This window comes from Thamnophis sirtalis, unplaced genomic scaffold (genome assembly GCF_051295495.1).
Source record: "Thamnophis sirtalis isolate CommonGarterSnake01/CBP01778 unplaced genomic scaffold, rThaSir2_p1.2 scaffold_5, whole genome shotgun sequence".
NCBI classification, from domain to species: domain Eukaryota; kingdom Metazoa; phylum Chordata; class Lepidosauria; order Squamata; family Natricidae; genus Thamnophis; species Thamnophis sirtalis.
Genome location: NW_028261385.1, coordinates 139,887,063 through 139,906,392, shown reverse-complemented (window position 1 = coordinate 139,906,392; position 19,330 = coordinate 139,887,063). Strand labels below are relative to the sequence as shown.

Sequence of the window (19,330 nt, the reverse complement as noted above, 5' to 3'; positions counted from 1 at the left end):
TGCTTTAGTGGGCGTGCTTTCGACGTCGCGGTTTTGTCGTCACGCATTTGTCTGGCGTGCATTTGTCGGTGAACCAGAAATGATGACATTTAATCAAAAGGGAAGCCTAATAGAGAGACCCCCCACAAGAATGAATATAAAGAGTTTAGCATTTAAAGACAGTTTTATTTGCCACCTATTTAGATAGGTTTTATCATAAAGTTGTAAGTATGATAAATGTCTCATTATATGTGTGCTTATTATTGGTACCTTTGCATGCAAGTACAAGTACATTAAAATACCTTAGTCTCAGATGAGTATCTTAGGATTATTAGAAGAAAATGGTAATTTTATGGTCACGGCTGTGTCAGGTTTTTTTTTTCCAAAATGGAAAGCATTTCTTTAATGAAGGATACCACTGCTCATTAAAAAAGTAAGCCTTAAAAGTATTCATGATTAATTAAGACGGTAAACAGTGTTGACTTTCGATTTAACCTCCCTATTAAGAAATGAGCATGATTGCTTTTCTGCACATTCTTGAGTATTACAGAGATGATTCCCTTCCTTTACCTGAGCTTTAGTTTTCATTATCTCTCTAAAAAGTGCCAAATGATCCATGACATTTGAAGACTAGTCCATTGTGTTCACAAACAGGTTAAACAATTCAGCCAAAAAAACCAAATTAGCTACTTTTCTTAGGAGCGGGAGAAGATATAGATCCAGAAAACAAAATCCCAGATGTATTTGGTACAATCTATTTACTATCTTAAACTTCAAAATCTGGCTTCCTTTATATATTCCTATATAAACTGGAGTGGAGAAGATGGATTGATTATATTCAAAATAAATATGGGAATAAGCAATTCCAGATAGCCTATGATTGAAGAAGCAAGCAATGACATAATTTGTTTAGAGTTAGCTTAATAAAAGAGGAGTTAAAGTACAAGTGAAAGATGATGCTAAAGTTTATTTTAGTTTACTTTAGAATATGATTGTTAAAGATTTATACCCTGTATTTGCTCTGAGAAGTCAGGGGGGGGGGTTGGGGGGGGAGATGGGTTCGGGTGGGGAGGGTAGAGGAGGGTAGGTAAATATTTGTAAAAGCTTTTTAAATTTTCAATAAAAAAAAATCTGGCTTCCTTTGACTTTTATTTACATTTAACACAACTTCTAAAGTTACATCCAACTTTGGCGCATAAAAGCTAGGCTCTTTTCATACCTGTTTTCTACTAAACACAGAATGTGTTCAACTAAGATAGAGAATGTTTTGACCAGTAGATGTTCAAAAATGGAAATAACTGTTTCTTCATCCCATCTATTCTAGGCTTACCTATCAGAGCACCCACCAATTCCTAATTTGAGTATCTGCAACCAAAGTGTATCTGAAGGATGCAAATGTCATCCCTTTAATATTATTTTCTTTTCTAACTGCTTTACTTTTTCCTCTTGCTGATGAAGCATTCTACAACACTTAAAAGCAAGCATGTTACTGAGTTATTCATTAATTGATCTAATTAAGATATTCCCAAAATACAAAATGAATATTGTAGTGAAAACTTGTCACATCAAACCTCAAAACTCTATGCTATCATTTCATCCTGTAAGCACGCACAAAGAAGATTTAAAGCTTTTACTTTCATCTTCAATGATCACAATGCAAAATTATAACACTGGCTTATCTCAAGCGCATCGCAGTTAACATTCACTACGTCTTAGCGCATGGCCATTATGCTCAACCATGGAAGAGAACATTTAATCTCCGATTGGTGGGCCTGAGAGAGCAAGGGACTATGCACATCAGAATTCACTACATGCAGAAGAAACTCTAGCATCTTTATGACAAGAAGACAGTTCTTCTCCCAAATATATTTTGTTTTATTCTAATAAAGGAAATCCTACATTTTGTTTTAAATGACATATTTTTGCAAGGTGATATTGTCACACATGTTCAATTACATAACCTTCTTTGGTTCTGCAAATTCTCCCTACCTCCAAACATAGAAATCCTCCTTCATGAGCCGAGGTGACCTGGGGGGCGCTTTCAAACCATTCACAGGATTTCCCCAGCAGGTTTTTCAAGTTCTTCACTGATGACACTGTCAGAGCACCTGAACAGCGAGCCAAAATGACAGAATTCTCCGCCCACCAGTTTATATCTATCAATGGATAAAAGGATTCTTTGTCTGGGGGTGACAGAAGATAGAGAAAAAAACATAACTTTTCAAGCATTTGAACAGAGCAACTTCAGTTACAATAAATTACTTCAGAGTATCATTTTAGTAGCCAAATATCAACCAAGTACAGAGACCAACTTCTCTCTAGTCTAATGGAAGTATTTAAATTAAGCCTTGCGTTGAATGTATTATCCCTAAATAAGAAATTTCCCATAAGTAACTTCCTTAAATAAAGAACATTCTCCAATCCAACAATACTGGACAATTTTCATTCAGGTTCAACCCTTCCCCTTTTAAAGAAGATTGTACAGAAGGTGGAAGAAGCTATGTATGTAGCTACATAGGCGTTTGAGTATGCTGATTATCTGGCCTTTCCTAGTTCAGATTTAAGCCAGGTATAAAGGTAAAAGTAAAGATTCCCCTCGCACATAGGTGCTAGTCATTCCCGACTCTAGGTGGTGGTGCTCATCTCCGTTTCAAAGCTGAGGAGCCAGCGTTGTCCGAAGACGTTCTCTGTGGTCATGTGGCCGGCATGACTAAACGCCAAAGGCGCGCGGAACACTGTTACCTTCCCACCAAAGGTGGTCCCCTATTTTTCAACTTGCATTTTTACGTGCTTTCGAACTGCTAGGTTAGCAGAAGCTGGGACAAGTAACGGGAGCTCACTCTTTTATGCGGCGCTAGGGATTTGAACCGCTGAACTGCCGACCTTTCTGATCGACAAGCTCAGCGTCTTAGCCACTGAGCCACCACATCCCCTAAGTAAACGGGATGCGTAAGTCCAGGTATATATTCTCGAGGCCTCAAGACAGCAGTAATGCATCTGCCTTTGTCCTCCTAGATATCTCAGCAGCCTTCAAAAGCACCAGGGCAGGGAGAGGGGAAACTGTTTTAGATGTTCTCCTCCTATCTCCAGGGGTGGTTTCAATTGGCATTGGTGGGGTGGGTGGGTCAAGCCCTAGGGCCCTCTTATGAGAGGTACCCCAGGGCTCAAATCACTGGCCACTTCTATTGAATATCTATTTGAAATGCTGGGTGAGGTCATTGCCTTTTTAATTCTTTTTTCATGTCTTGCTATCCAGAGTTATATATTTAAGATGAGTGGCTATACAGTATGCATTTTCTGAATAATAAACGTTAAATAATCCTTTTAAAAGAATGCAGCTAAGTACTAGGGAACATCTATTCATACAAAGCAGAATAGAATTTTAAAAAAAATGTTCAGAAATATGATCATGCTGTCCCTCAGAGTAACAATGAGATACATATTTTTGAGAAATGGCAAATGGAATCCAGCTGAAACTGTAATTACCTCTGACAAGCTGAAATAATATGAGATAATATCATCTATGCTCTTTTCTGGACGTTTATACAAATGCACAATTACATTATTTCACATTGTTCCTTTTAAAATATTTAGGAAAATTGCCTAGGTTTTTTTTTTTTTTTGCTTAGGTATAATATTTAAGACAAATGTATCTCTTAGTTCAGGCACACAGAATAAAAAGAAGTATGATTTATTAGAGCTGGATATAAATCCCAGAGATCTCTTAAAAAAAAGGGACTGCAGTAATACTGCACCATTTTTATTCACATCTCACTTGCTCCAAAACTCTTTAACACTGCAACAAACACAATTTGAAAACAATCAGAAGCGCAATTTAATGGCAAATATTGGCAGTAAAATATCTGCAGCCATTCCTGCGATTTAAAATGTGTTCATTTGGGGGACAAATGTAGAAAAAAGGGATTATCAAAATGGAAAAGAATGTAAGATGATCCATTCTGAGTCAGATGAAAAAGTTTATCCGCTGTACTTCAGCATCCTTGTTTATGCAGTGCTATGCCTGGTAATACGTAACAGCTACTACATCTCAAAAGCATGCATGTAGAAAGTAATGGTAAAATGCATCATTTAAATCACTTTGGAAAACAACATTTTACGCCACTGTTTATATTCTGTAAATAGATTCATTAAAGGCATTGGTTTAAGAAAATAGCAATAGCATTTAGACTTACCATGTTGGTTAGGGTGCAGTACTGCAGGCCACTTTAGCTGACTGTGATCTGCAGTTCAGCGGTTCAAATCTCACCGGCTCAAGGTCGACTCAGCCTTCCATCCTTCCGAGGTGGGTGAAATGAGAACCCGGACTGTGGGGGCAAGTTGCTGACTCAATTTGCTAAAAAATCTGTAAACCGCTTAGAGAGGGCTGAAAGCCCTATGAAGCGGTATATAAGTCTAATAAATAAATAAATAATAAATAAATACATTTTCTTTTGACTACCAAAATAAGGGCTTGACCTTATTTTCGGGGAGGTCTTATTATTTTTGAGATGCAGGAGGTGGCAAATATGGTCACCTCCCAGCGGCGGGAGGTGGGAGGGTTTATTCTCGACTAGGGCTTATTTAGCTCATGTGCTCAAAAGCCCAATTGGGCTTATTATCCAAGGAGGTCTTATTTTCAGGGAAACAGGGTATATACCACTTTACAGTGTTTCATAGCCCTCTCTAAATGGTTAACAGAATCAGCTTATTGCCCCCAACAATCTGGGTCCACATTTTACCAACCTCGGAAGGATGGAAGGCTGAGTTCACCTTGTGCCTGGTGGGACTTGAATTGCCAAACTGCCGGCAGGCAGGCAGAAGTAACCTGCAATGCCGCATTCTAACCACTGCACCACCGTGGCACTTTGACAAATACAACATTAAAATTTGAACACCAACCTTTAATTTTCTTCCGCTTTTCCAGAGACAGTTTCCACTCCAGTTTGATTTCATCATATCCTGGCTAAAATGACAAGAATAAAAGTTTTTTTTTCTTTCTAATTAAGTATTTAGGGTATCTCTCCCATTAGAGAGCATTTCCTTGTACTAAAGTAATTCTTAGGGGGAAGAAAGAAAAGTAAGTACTGTATATACTCGAGTATAAGCCTAGTTTTTCAGCCCACTTTTTGGGCTGAAAAAAGCCGCCTCGGCTTATACTCGAGTCAGTGAAAAATTTGCCCGAAATGGAGGAGAAAAAGGGGCGGGGCCATTCCGCTGGGTGACACTCGTGAATGGCCCAGTGCCCCTGTGAGTTTCCCCTCCCTCTGTGTCAGTTTGCCGCGCAGCGCGCACCGCACCATCCCCCCTCCTCACGTTCTAATGTAATGCAGGGCTGTCTTACGATTCCCCTTCCTCCCCCTCCTGCCGCTCTGCAACGATGTCCCACCTCCTCCTTGTTATGGCAAGCAGCCACATAGCGATGTCCCACCTCCTCTGGTACAGTGATCCAATGATAGGAATCACTGTGCCGTGTGTCATAGGAGGCGGGACATCGCTCCCGCGGCTGCACGGGACATCATCATCACAGCGGGACATCAGCATCATGAGGTGAGTGAAGTATTTCATTGAATACACCGCTAGTTTACTGTTTTTCTTTGAAATAAATATTCAAAAACATTATTGGTATCTATTTTTATTTTTGAAATTTACCGGTAGCTGCTGCATTTCCCACCCTAGGCTTATACTCGAGTCAATAACTTTTCCAGTTTTTTGTGGTAAAATTAGGTGCCTCGGCTTATATTCGGGTCGGCCTATACTCGAGTATATACGGTATTTCAATAAATTCTATCCTATCACTGTTACATGATGAAATGAAAGAATTTCAAAGGCAATGCATGACCTGATAAAATGGGGAAAGCCCCTATTGTAGACACATTCAACACTTATATTAAACCCAGGCCTTTCTTTAATCGTGGTTAGTTGAAGACACTTGAATCTCAGTGACTGATGACCTATTTCATCAAACGTTGATTAATTTTCCACTGGCAAGATGATGCCAAAACTGAGTGTTATATTTTTCTTGTTAACCCCTCTCCCCAAAAATATTGTTCTTCCTCTCCCTACCCCCCCACTAAATACTCCAATCTCAATACTCAAAATGTAGTTCGAGAGCAAGCACTGGAACAGTCATCAGCAAGAACACAGTTACTCAAGGTAGAAAAGAGGGTGGACCTTACACAAATGCTAGAGAGATTAGTTAGATGAGATGGATTTGATGAGGCCTGGGAAGTCTTGCTGATCAACCTGGGTACTTGAGAGACCGCCTGCTGCCAATTACCTTCCAAAGACCCATTAGATCACACAGATTAGGCCTCCTCCAGGTTCCGTCTACTAGCCAATGTCATCTGGCCACTACCCGGGGGAGGGCCTTCTCTGTGGCGGCTCCGGCCCTTTGGAACGAGCTCCCCGCAGAGATTCGGACCCTCACCTCTCTCCAGGCCTTCCGAAAAGCCGTTAAAACCTGGCTGTGTCAGCAGGCCTGGGGGTGATGAGTTCCCCTCCCCTCTCGAATCGTGTGGCTGTTGGTTGTTTTAAATGCCCTGTACTTTTTGTTGTAGTTTTTGTGTTTCCCTTCCCCTCCTTGGGTTTGTGCGCCGCCCTGAGTCCCGCCGGGAATAGGGCGGCATATAAATAAAATGAACCTCGAACCTCAAGCAGTTCAAATGAAATTTTTGAATTTCTGTTAAGAATCAAGGTATGTTCTCCACATTAGAGGTGAATAAGAACTAGATCTGGATTCCAAGGCATGATCCGATTCATAACTTGTATGTACAAGCATGAACAATACCTTAAAACACCTCAGAACACCTTAAAGTAGCTACATCTTTTTCTAAGCTTGTACAGCTGCTCTTCATAAATAATATTTGAACTTGGAAGATGAATTTGGTTTAATAATATAACTACAAATGCTATATTCCCAAGCTCCTCTGGCAAGATTGCTATGGAGCTATGATAATTTTTACCAAAAAAAAAAAAAGAATATATTAAAAAAGGAAAAAGGTATAAGAACTTTAGGGTATTAAAAACATATTTTTAAAAATTGGTCAGTTCAGGAAAAAAAACACCTACCCAGTTGCTTTTTAGGCTTATTGGCCCCTTTAAATAATATTTTCTATAAGATTGGCCATTATTTCCTCTGTGCTGAAGATATAACCCATTTGAAGAAAATTTATTGCACAGGTAAAATACATGGACATGTCAATCTTACTGATCAAGTAATATTTTGGTGAACAAATTCTTGGTAAGAAATTAAGGGTCAAGGAGATTAAAGTACCGTTAAATTATATTCCAGAAATGTGGCACTTCTCAATTTATGAAGAGGTTTAGCTATATCATGCCTGAACTGTTACCAGTGATTAGGCATTCTTCAAAGGATACTAGTATAGTTGCCAAAAAAATAAAGTTAAGAGGTTTTAGCTGGAGTGAAACTAACATTTCCAGGTTAATGGTTATCCTTCATTTTGTAAAGCTGGCTGAGGAACTCTGGGAGTTGAAGTCCACAGGTCTTAAAGTTGCCAAGATTGGAGACCACTGCAGTGGTTCACTTAACAACTGGGGCAAGAAAGATTGTAAAATGGGGCAAAACCCACTTAACAAATATTTCACTTAGCAACAGAAACTTTGGCCTCAATTGTGGTCATGAGTCGAGGACTACCAGTAACAATGTGGTTTCCCTTAACAATGGCAACTAGAAATCCCAAAACTGTTGTTATAAGTCAATATATATATATATAAATGTTTTTTATTTGTGCTGATAAATAAATAAAGGGAGACTAGTATAGATCTATTTCAAGCTATTTAGCTCTTATCAGCTAGCCATACCCTTACTGGGATTTGAACCTGGGCTATATTACATACTAGGCAGACATCTTAGCCATTAGGCCACAGGCTCTTATCCGTTATCAGCGAAGCCAGGGTGAAAGGTATCTATTAGATTTTTACAACCCCTGGTAAGCCCCAATTATGGGAGGAAGCTAACCGCTTCCATCATCTGTCAATCGGCTCGTCACAAGAGTCCATCACAACAGAAATCCAACAGTAAATATATATATATGAACTAGCTGATTTTGCCGAAATGAAATAAAACAAAGGTTTTTGTTTTTTTTTGAGATGTGAAAATGCTTTATGGGAGAGATATTATTTCACCTCTGTGTTAAGCATCTCAATTTCTTCCATACTGAAAAAAGAAAGAAGGCCTTGCCTCTATAGCATCTTTCCAGATTCTAGATTACAATTCTATTTTCTATATATTAACTTTGTTATTATGACATGAATCAAACTTAAGCAAAGCTGGATAGGTAGATGATGAAGTTTGGCTCGTTTTTTAATTATTCGTATTAATCTCCGAAAAGCATAATAGGCAGGTAGGAAACAAAACTTTTTAAGTGCTGCAGGTAAATGCAGGAAGCTATTTCTCTCTCAAACTGTACTTGGGGTCGTTTCCACTAAAATAATTGTTTCATTAATCACATCGAGTTTTAGGCTGCAAGCCTATATGATGCAAACAGGCAACCTGATTCTTCCAGATGTTTAGGGCCACAACTCATATAATTCCCAACCGCTGATCAGGTTCCTAGGGTCTAATGAAAGTGAATCCCAAAATATCCGGAAGAATATCTGGCCATCTTATTTCTCCTACAGTATAAGCAAATCCTACCAAATTCAAAAGGACTTACCATTAAAGTAACCAAGCTGAATTAGTTGACTAAATCTCTCTTATCTTTCTCTATAGCAGGGCTCTCAAACTCCCGTGGATGCGTCACACACTGCCCATACCAGGGGTGGGTTTCTCGCCCCGTTCCAACCGGTTCGGTTGGAACGGGGCCGGCGGCGTCCTTGTGCACGCGCGCGGTGCATGCATGCGTACTAGCGTCTGTGCGACGCTCCAGGTGCTCCTGGATGATTGCGCAGGCGCTGTATGCATCCTGCACATGCGTGGAAGCGCAGACTCATCAAAACCAAGTAAGGACTGCGGGCGGGCGGACGCGCCCTTCGCCGTTCCCGGAAGTTACTTACTTCCGGGTTTGGCGACCAACCGGTTCGCAGGGACCGCCGCAAACCGGTTGAAACCCACCCCTGGCCCATACCCACGCTCAGTTTAGGGAAGGGAAAAAAGGTCCCGATAGTTGTAGTAGTAGTTTATTCAATTTGTATGCCGCCCTACTCCCGAGGGACTCACATGAAGTCGCCCTGATGTGAATTTGACACCTCTGCTCTACAGATATCAGTTCTAATGAGACTTTTTTTTTGCTCAATATTGAACCTACGTAGTAAATTTTAAAAAAAGTCATTTAATTTTAGCTATCTCCTTCCCACACCAAACCTCCCTTCCTCCCAAAAGTCACAGCCACATACCTGGTCAATTTGTTCCCATTCTCTTAATTGTTTCAAAGAAGGAATGCTCCATATGGTCAGTCTTCCAGAGAGGTGTATAACTGCTAGGCGAGTGTTGTCTGGAGAAAGTCTCATTTTGAAGACGCCATCCTATCACCGTGATTTTAGTGAACGACGAAAACAGAAAGAAGAAAACAACAAGAAATATTAACCTCACAATTCACATTTTCTGCCACTTTCAAAGTTTCTCACTCAAGAGATTCCAGAGTGTAAGACCTGAAATGGTAGGAGTATGTCAATAGCAACTTACTCCCAGGCATGTCTACTAGAAAGCAAGAAATACTGAGATCAGTGTACCACATTTCTACAGGAAGGCCAAGTAAAATGAAGTAAAAACTTCCAAGTACCCTTAAAAGCCATTACTCTGATGACACCCTTGCAGGATGATGAATAAGTTCCCCTAAATCTGTACAAGTTTGGAACAGTATTTAGAGTTTCCTTTACATTCAAGGACCCCAAAATGATTAATTTCAGCTTTACTTAATGAAGTCACTTTTATCACCATTATATTGTTTTTAAACAGCCAGATGGCAATCTGTTGTGGCCCAGCAGGAGCTGTTGGAGCTGCCACCAGACTCCGACAGCGAGGGGCCTTATGTGTGGAGGACCCTGGACAGGGTTCTGACTCCGAGCAGGGCGCAAAGAGGCTGGTTGGCCCCCAGGAGGCGCCTGAGCCTTGGACCAGTGGGGAGGATACAAGGGAGAGTGATCCGGATGCCACCAGTGAGTTGTTCCTGGATGCCCGGCACCGAGGGAACAGTTGCGCAGTTACAGGAGGTAATTGCACTCAGCTGGTGGTCATTAGGCTCCTCTCCAGACTATAAAAAGGCTACTTGTGCATACACCCCTCTTTGCAGAAGTCAACGCAGGATTGAATGTTGGAGGACATTACTGTGAGCTTGGCAAGCTGAATTGCTGTCAAACCTTATCTGTGTTTATTGCTGCCTGAGTTTGTCTGAGTTGTTGCCAAGGTCCTTATCTGTTTGTTCTGCTTGGCTTTCAGCCACCGAGGTCTTGGTATCTTGCTATTAAAGTACATTCCAATTAAGCTTGTCTTGGCATTTGTTACTGGACAGAGGAGGGGGTCAGAACAATTCTCGATTACCTTTTCTCTTCCTTGTCTGTTGTAAAATGAAAGATGAAACATCTTGAACAATGAACTTTTCTTCACCTGTTAAAAACAAACTTGTATTAAATTCACTTTCTTCCTCTCAGAAGCTAAGAGCAAAAGGAATCAAGTTGAAATAAAATATACATAAAATACATATGTAGACTTCTGAAGGTTGCTATAAAATATACATTATAGTAGTAGGAATTTCCGAGCATTCATACTGTAACCTTGCCGAGAATATTCTATACTCCGTCAATAACTAGAAAACAATATGGATTGACCTCTTGCTGTGCTGTTTTTGCAATACATATAGGAAACTTAATGCTCTCGGGATATTTAGGTCTACTATATCATGATAACACATTTGGCACATTTAACAATTTAATTTAACTAGATTTAATCCTTTAGTTATTTTTGTAAAGCCAAATAAATGAAATTCTGTCTAATTTGTAACCCTTGTAGCACATCTGCGTAGAATGAGCTGTTTCCTCCCCCCCAAAAACCATCCAATTTTATTATTTTAAAACTTGCTAACAGTTACAAGCACCCCAAAACCTAGGGCCTTTTTTCCCAAGGAGATTTGGTGAAAAGGGACATGTACAAACTTCAATAATAATAAATCATTCAATAATACAGAAGGCAGGAGAATTTAATGGGACCTGAGTTGGCAGTGACTTGATAGAAAATGAATTTGGTGGTACGGTCAGAATTTCAACAGTAGTCAGTGCTTGAATTTGAGTATCAAATCAAGCCAACTCCACAGTACATAATTATCTTAGATCTTGACTTAATAAATAGATAAATTTGGACAGTATGATTTTGTCTTATTACATAACCCACCCTTCCTCATATAACCCAATTTTAAAAGGAGTTGTATTTGATCTCTGCTGGGCTTAATACATCGATAGAAATGTGGATCACGACTGAAAATGTTGCTCATTCCTTCTCTAAAATTTAATAGTCAGTGTAAATATACTTAGATGATAATCACTTCTTACTGCTGTCTTCTCCCTCTGAGTACCCAACTATAGCAATGTCTACCTAAAACTTAAGGGTATGAATATTATATAGTCACACCCTGTTGTGGCCCAGCAGGAGCCGGTGGAGCTGCAAACAGACTCCGACAGCAAGGGGCCCTATGAGTTGCCTCTGGAAGATGTGGGGGACCCTGGACAGGGTTCCGACTCTGAGCAGGGTGCAGAGAGGCTGGTTGGCCACCAGGAGGCGCCTGAGGCGTGGAGCAGCGGTGAAAGCTAAAGGGAGTTGGTTCCGGATGCCAGGCAAAGGCGGGCAGATAAACGCAGAGAGCAACTATGCAGATACAGAAGATAACTGGACCCAGGTGGTTGTAATTAGGCTCCTCCCAAGAGAGTATATAAGGAGAGACTTTGGGAGGAGGCTGTTTGCAGGATTCAACTAATATACCAACGCTGGAGAAGCTCTCGTGTGTATTTCTTATCTTGGAAGCCTGGATTGCTGCCAAAGTCTTGTCGGTGTGTTTAATTTACTGTGAATAAATTGTCTAGCAGTAATTTTGTCTTGGAGTGCCTCTGTGTACTGAGGGGGAGTCAGAACATAACCTCTGAACAATAACTTAACAAAGTGAAGTGGTGACTCTACGGCTTATATATATTCCCAAATGCAGGGTCTGACTTCTGTTAATTGGTTTTGGGGATTTTACTCCAGTGCTTTTGATGGGAGATCAAATGACAGAAAATAAATGTAAATAATCCAAATACACTTTATTTATACTTACGATCCCAACATCGTCTTCATAACTAGTAACCTGCTTATAATAGGGCGATCCAGAAAGAACTCTCCATACCGACAAACCACAGCTACTCGCTTTAGACATCCCAGCTCCATCATCATCCATTTCGTAGCCACCAATAATCAAGACTCTATCACAAGAAGATGACAACACAATTTAGTTTTGCATTCGCCAGTTCCTCAAGTTTGTGCCGTTTGGGGGGTGGGGGGAGCATTTTCACCTGTCATAATTTAATAATTACCAATTTACTGATTTCATCCTTGAAAACCATCACTTATATCACTCCGGGGCATAACAAATCCCAAATCCCAATTCACAATTTCTATTTAAAACTATTACTTAGAAAGAGATAAAGAAAATCAAGAACAAACCGCCCTGAATTCAGCTTTATTTGCCACTAAGTGTATGAGATTGTAAAGTAATTAATCTAGCAAGCTAATTTCCAAAGTAATTATGTGTTTCAATTTTTCAGAACGCGTTGCAAATTAAAAATATGTAGTGAGGAGATATGGCATCATCTACCCAAATAAAGGAATGAAAAAGCATTTTACGCTTTTGGTTTTTTTGCAAGTAGTAAAATATTACCACCTAGTGGTAGATGAACGCACGGCATGTTCTGTCATGAATAACTATAATTTAACTATAATTTACTTCACACATTCATTGGCTAATTATCAAGTACAGAGTAATAAAACTAATCAAATTCACCCCTGCAAAAAAAAAAATTGTCTATTAAATTCTTTAGTAATTTTCTAGTAATTTTTCAACAGCCAAGAAATGTTATTCAATTCTGCTTTTTAGATTTGCTGGCAATGAATTTATTTTTCTGACAATTCAGGTAACCATGGTTTTATTTAAAAAAAAAATGTTTTATTTACTTTATTGAATTTTATTCAATTTATGTAGCCAATCATCTTGCAGTCATAACTGTGCTCATTGGCTGGGTCACAATAAACAAATTACCGGTACCTTACAGCTAAGAGAAATAATCAAGCACCATTTAAATAAATCATTTGTAAACTGCACTATTTTTCTCCGCCTGGGAGGGGGAAAAAAGAAACGTGTCACCAGATTCCAGGGCAATATGCAAAAAGAAAGTGTATTCTGCAGTGTAAAAAGAGATCTATTCATTAACTCAATAGGAATTCAGACAAAAGGAATTAGCAGATTACTTCTGCTAATTACATCCTAAGCGACTCCATCCCTACGGTTAGACATTGAGCCATGGTGGCATAGTGGTTAGAGTGCAGTACTGCAGGCTACTTCAGCTGCAGTTCAGCAGTTCAAATCTTATTGGCTCAAGGTTGACTCATCCTGTGACCCGTCAAAACCGCGCTCGACTAAACCGCGCCCGATTAAACCGCGTCACTGACGTCATCAACAGGGCAACAACAGCCAGCGCGGAAAAAGAGCGCTTTAAATAGCGCTTTGAAAGCAAGCCGATTCAACTTAAGGTAAGGGTTAGCTTTAGGGTTAGGTTTAGCGTTAAGGGTTAGGGTTAGGTTAAGGGTTAGGTTTAGGGTTAGGTTAAGGGTTAGATTTAGGGTTAGGTTTAGGATTAGGTTTAGGGGGGTTAGGTTTAGGTTTAGGGGTTAATTTTAGGTTTAGAGTTTACAGCGTGCTTCTGTCTCCGCGCTGTTGTCGCCCTGTTGATGACATCAGTGGCGCGGTTTAGTTGGGCACGGTTTTGTGGTGGAACCGACTCATCCTTCCATCCTTCTGAGCTGGGTAAAATGAGGACCCAGATTGTTGGGGAAAATAGGCTAACTCTGTAAACTGCGTAGAGAGCAGTTCATAGTAAAAGCACTATGAAGTGGTATATAAGTCTAAGTGCTATTGCTACAATCTCTGCAATGCTAGAACCATAAACAATACTATACAATAAATGCAAAAATTCCATCTTCTTAATGCTTAACTATACTAGCAGCTTGTTTTACAGTATCATCTGTCCTAAAGATTTCTGCTTCAGGTCTGTGCTGTTGGTTAACCTACGCAAATTTTACATTCGGTGGTAACAAAAGGAAAAAAAAATATTATAATTGCTTCTACAAATATTATATGGGAGAAAATATCCGAGTTTCTTATTACTTTATTCTGCATCCTAGCAGACCTGATGGGCTTCGGAAGTAATACTGAGATGTTACCTCGCTTTCAGTAATCTCAGGGATGGATTATATTGCTAATCCATACAAACAACCTTACAAGGAGACTCATTTCCCATACATCAAGAGGCTTAAAAGTTGAGGTTTTTTTTTTTTTTTAAATTGAGAAAGGTTTTTATTTTCCATTTTTCCATTTTCATACACTCACATATATACTGTGCATAGCCGGAGCCATACAACATTAAACAATAATCGCAGCCGTGGCACGACAAAACCGCAAAGCCCTTATCCACAGAGACATAAGCGCATCGCTAAAGCCGCGACGTCATCATCGCACGTCATCACCGCCGCGACAACAGCGCGGCAACAGAAGGGCGCTTTAAAATGGTGCTGCGGCAGAAAGCCGATTTCAATTAAGATAAGGGTTAGGATTAGGTTTAGGGGTTTGTTTTAGGGTTAGGTTTAGGGTTAGGTTTAGGTTTAGGGTTAGGTTTAGGGTATTGAGTGCTTGGGAATGCGCGGATTTGCCCTCCGCGATTATGTCATCGTGGTAGGGTCGCGTTTTTCCTTAGCGCTTCGAACGGCGCGAATTAGTCTTCGCGTTTATGTCTCCGCGGATAAGGGCTTCGCAGATTTGTGGTGGAGCCAATCGCAGCAATTCCTCTTATCAACAATACCCCAAAAAATAGAAACCCAATATACCTCTTCCACTCTCCGTACACCTCTTTCTTCCACCCCCCTCCAACTTTCTATCTTCCCTCCATCATCCCCCTCTACCCTACTTCCCCTCCCCTTCTACCACTCCTCTCTCCCGATCCACTCCCTCCCTTCCTTCTCACCCTCCCTCCCATCCTCTCTGCCGCCCTCTCTACCCATCTTTCTTCTATCCCACTATAAGTTGAGTTTTTATTACATGCTTAGAGAAAGCCTTACGTTTGATGCATTTTAATTGGGAGAAATGATACTGTTCATAATTTAAGTGTGTATTCATTTATCTTTAGCCAACTTTTATTGTTTTTATAAATAACTCAAGGCAACAAACATAGTAATTCCTTCCTTCTCTCATTTTCCCCATACCAACAACTCTTGTTTTGGGCTGAGAGAAAGTGACTGTATGCTGGTGATAAAATACAAGTTATTGATATAGATAGATATTTGGAGGAGGAGAATATCCCCATAGTTACAGATGAGCAAAGGGAAAGATTGAATCAACCAATAACCACGGAGGAAATTCGCCTGGTAATTAAGCAGTTAAAAGTTGGTAAGGCCCCTGGTACAGATGGATTGACAGCAGTTTACTATAAAAATTTACAACTAGAAATGGTAGAACCTCTTAAGGAACTATTTAGTAAAATACAATTGGGAGGAAGGGTACCACCATCTTGGAGAACAGCCTTTATTTCCCTGATTCCGAAAGAAGATCAATTTCATAGTCAGCCCCAAAATAGCAGTTAGCAATAGCAGTTAGACTTATATACCGCTTCATAGGGCTTTCAGCCCTCTCTAAGCGGTTTACAGAGTCAGCATATTGCCCCCACAATCTGAGTCCTCATTTCACCCACCTCGGAAGGATGGAAGGCTGAGTCAACCCTGAGCCGGTGAGATTTGAACCCCTGAACTGCTGAACTAGCAGTCAGCTGAAGTGGCCTGCAGTACTGCACTCTACCCACTGTGTCACCTTGGCTCTATAGGCCTATATCACTAGTTAATACAGATTATAAAATCTTTATTAAAATACTAGCAAATAGGTTAATGTCAGTTATGCAACAAATGATTCACCATGATCCATCTGGTTTTATACATGGGAGACAAATGAAAAGTAATGTAAGACAAATTATTAATATACTGGAGTATTTGGGGAAGAATAACCAAGTCCCTGCAGTGCTTATATTTTTGGATGCGGAGAAAGCATTTGATCGAGTGAATTGGCAATTTCTAATGAAAATAATACAAAAGATGCAGTTTGGAGAGTATTTCATACAATCTATTAAGGCAATATATCAGAAACAAACAGCACACATTATAGTTAATGGTAGCTTAACAGAATCTTTTAAAAACGAAAAAGGAACAAGACAGGGGTGTCCCCTGTCTCCATTATTGTTTATTTGAACTTTGGAATTATTGCTGAACAGAGTACGTGATTCAGATGATGTACAGGGAATTAAGATTAGGCATTATGAATACAGAGTACAAGCATTTGCAGATGACTTGGTTTTAACTTTAACCCAACCGGGGAAATCAGCTATAGGTTTAATGAACATAATTAATCAATATGGTCAAGTATCTGGCTTTAAAATAAATCTAGGGAAAACAAAGATGATAGTTAAAGATATGACTATAAATCAAAAAGAAGAATTAGAAAGAGAAACAGGATGTGAGATAGTAAAACAAGGTTAAATATTTAGAAAGTGACTGGCCCAAGTCACCCAGCTGGCATTCATGCCTAAAGCAGGAGTAGAACTCACTTCAGAGGTGGGTTCCTACCAGTTCGCACCTGTATTTGGTATAACCGGTTCGTCAAATCTACCGAACCGGTTAGAAGAGGTTCCACCAGTGGACCCGGAAAGCAGGCCACACCTACAGAAGAGGTTCCAAAAATTTTTGAAACCCACCACTGGCAAGGATCTTGTAACTTGACAGCTTTAAGACTTGCATGCTTCAATGCCAGAGTTTCGGAATAGCTACTTGAACCGTCCTAAGTACTAATTCATAATTTCATATCTGGTCACATGGGCAGCAAGCCACTCCCATCCGGTCACATGGATGGCAAGCCACTCCCACAAAGGAGGCCACACCCACAGAGTAGGTTCCAACAATTTTGGATATGATTATTCTACACTATCATGCTCCTATTTATAAAACTCAGTGCCTCTGTGAAAGGTAAGGATGACTACTGCGTTTGTGGCGCAATCAGAACATTGCGTGTGTTGAAGTTGTTTTAACACAAACCAAAGATGCCTTTTAAAAAACAAGTTTACATCCTATGCTTATGCATGCCAGTGCTGTGTGTGAGGTAATTTAAGGTGGTTCTGACAAGTGTCCTCGGCATCGTCATATCCGGTCACATGGGCGGCAAGCCACTCCCATCCGGTCACATGGGTGGCAAGCCACTCCCACAAAGGAGGCCACACCCACAGAGTAGGTTCCACCAATTTTTGAAACCCACCACTGACTCACTTCCTCCTGCTTTGTAAACCAGTTCCTTAACAACTAGTCCCAACTACTTCATAAAGTATTTGAAATGTAATGACAGCAGAAAAAAAAAGCTACTATATTAAGTTATATACCCAAGACATTTTATGAACTGAAAAAAGCACCGCAGCACAAGTTTAAAATTTTAAACAATTCTTCACAGAGCTGACAAAATGCAAAACAGAAGCAACCATTTAAGAGAGATGGCATCAAAGGAAAATTGATGCCACTGCTCGCTAATTCAGAAATGATCTCAACTCACACATGCATGCGATTGTAATCGAAAGAAAGCTCATGGGAGGGAGATCAACCACAGAAAAATTTGAATTACATCTTTAATGAGTTAAGAGTTGTCAGGGAGCAGGGGGAGAAAATATGCAATGTAACAAATATAATAAGTTTTTCCCTTATGAGAATAAGCAAGGGAATTAAGCATAATACCCTGGGAAACTATACAAGCCGTGCACTGAAGGAGTACTCAGGACTATTTGTGTAAGATAAGCAATAAGTTATAAAATAGTGTAGTGATAAAGGTGCTGAGTTAGGAACCAAGAGCTGGTGCGTTCTAATCCTGTTTTAGTTATGAAAACCAACTGAGTGACTTTTGGACGGTCATTCTCTCTCAGCCCACCTCACCGGGTTGTTGTTATGTAACGCGCTCTACATGGGGCTGCCCTTGAAGAGTGTTCGAAGACTCCAGCTGGTCCAGAACGCAGCCGCGCGAGCGATCGTGGGTGCACCCAGGTACACCCATGTTACACCTATCCTCCGCGAGCTGCACTGGTTACCCATTAGTCTCCGGATCCGCTTCAAGGCGCTGGTCATTACCTATAAAGCCCTTCATGGCATCGGACCTGGGTACCTGAGAGACCGCCTCCTGCCGATCACCTCCCATAGACCGATTCAATCACACAGGTTAGGTCTCCTCCGGATTCCATCTGCCAGCCAATATCGGCTGGCGACTCCCCGGGGGAGAGCCTTCTCTGTTGCAGCTCCGGCCCTCTGGAATGACCTCCCTGTTGAGATCCAGATCCTTACTACCCTCCCGGCCTTCTGCAAAGCTGTTAAGTCCTGGCTGCTCCAGCAGGCCGGGGGGCTCTCGAAATATCCAGCCCCCTGGAAATTGTGACTGTTGTATATTTTAATATGTTGTTTGTGTATTATCCCCTCCTCCCTTGTTTTATTGTAAGCCGCCCGGAGTCCTTCAGGAGTGGGCGGCATACAAATCAATAAAACTAAAATTACAACTACAACTAAAGATGCTGAGTTAGAAACCAAGAGCTGATCCTGTTTTAGTTATGAAAACCAACTGAGTGACTTTCGGACAGTCATTCTCTCTCAGCCCACCTCACCTCACCGGGTTGTTGTTATGGGGACAATAGGAGGCAGGAGGATTAGGTATGTTTGCCACTGTGAGTTGACCAAAAACTTATAAAAGGCAGAATAAAAATGGAGGAGGAGGAGGAAGGGAAAGAAGAAGAGGAAGAGGAGGAAGAGGGGGAGGAGAAAGATAAGGAATAGTTGAGCAAAAGGATATCTTGCAAAAAATGCTGATGCAAGAGAAAGAAGTCCACCTTAAGCAACAAGGCTAACAGACATGATTTGACTACGTCAAAGGTTCTCCCCAGTTGTATGCATGGGTACTGCTCTGGGAATGCCAGTTGTTGTAGCCCAGCAGGAGCCGTTGGAGCTGCCACCAGACTCCGACAGTGAGGGGCCCTATGAGTCGGCTCTGGAGGATGTGGAGGACCCTGGACAGAGTTCCGACTCTGAGCAGGGCGC

At 40.7% G+C, this 19,330-nt stretch overlaps 1 protein-coding gene across 2 annotated transcripts in view; it reads right to left on the bottom strand.

The window, feature by feature from the left end:
• NBAS (NBAS subunit of NRZ tethering complex) overlaps nt 1-19,330 on the bottom strand; it is a 191,288-nt gene that overhangs the window by 149,612 nt on the left and 22,346 nt on the right. For both annotated transcript variants that reach the window (XM_087716997.1, XM_087716998.1), the window contains exons 10-14: nt 12,240-12,384; nt 10,478-10,543; nt 9,334-9,462; nt 4,879-4,942; nt 1,969-2,162 (exon numbers count right to left, since the gene is read on the bottom strand). In XM_087716997.1, coding sequence (XP_087573123.1) covers nt 1,969-2,162; nt 4,879-4,942; nt 9,334-9,462; nt 10,478-10,543; nt 12,240-12,384 — 598 coding nt within the window. The remainder of the gene's footprint in view (nt 1-1,968; nt 2,163-4,878; nt 4,943-9,333; nt 9,463-10,477; nt 10,544-12,239; nt 12,385-19,330) is intronic.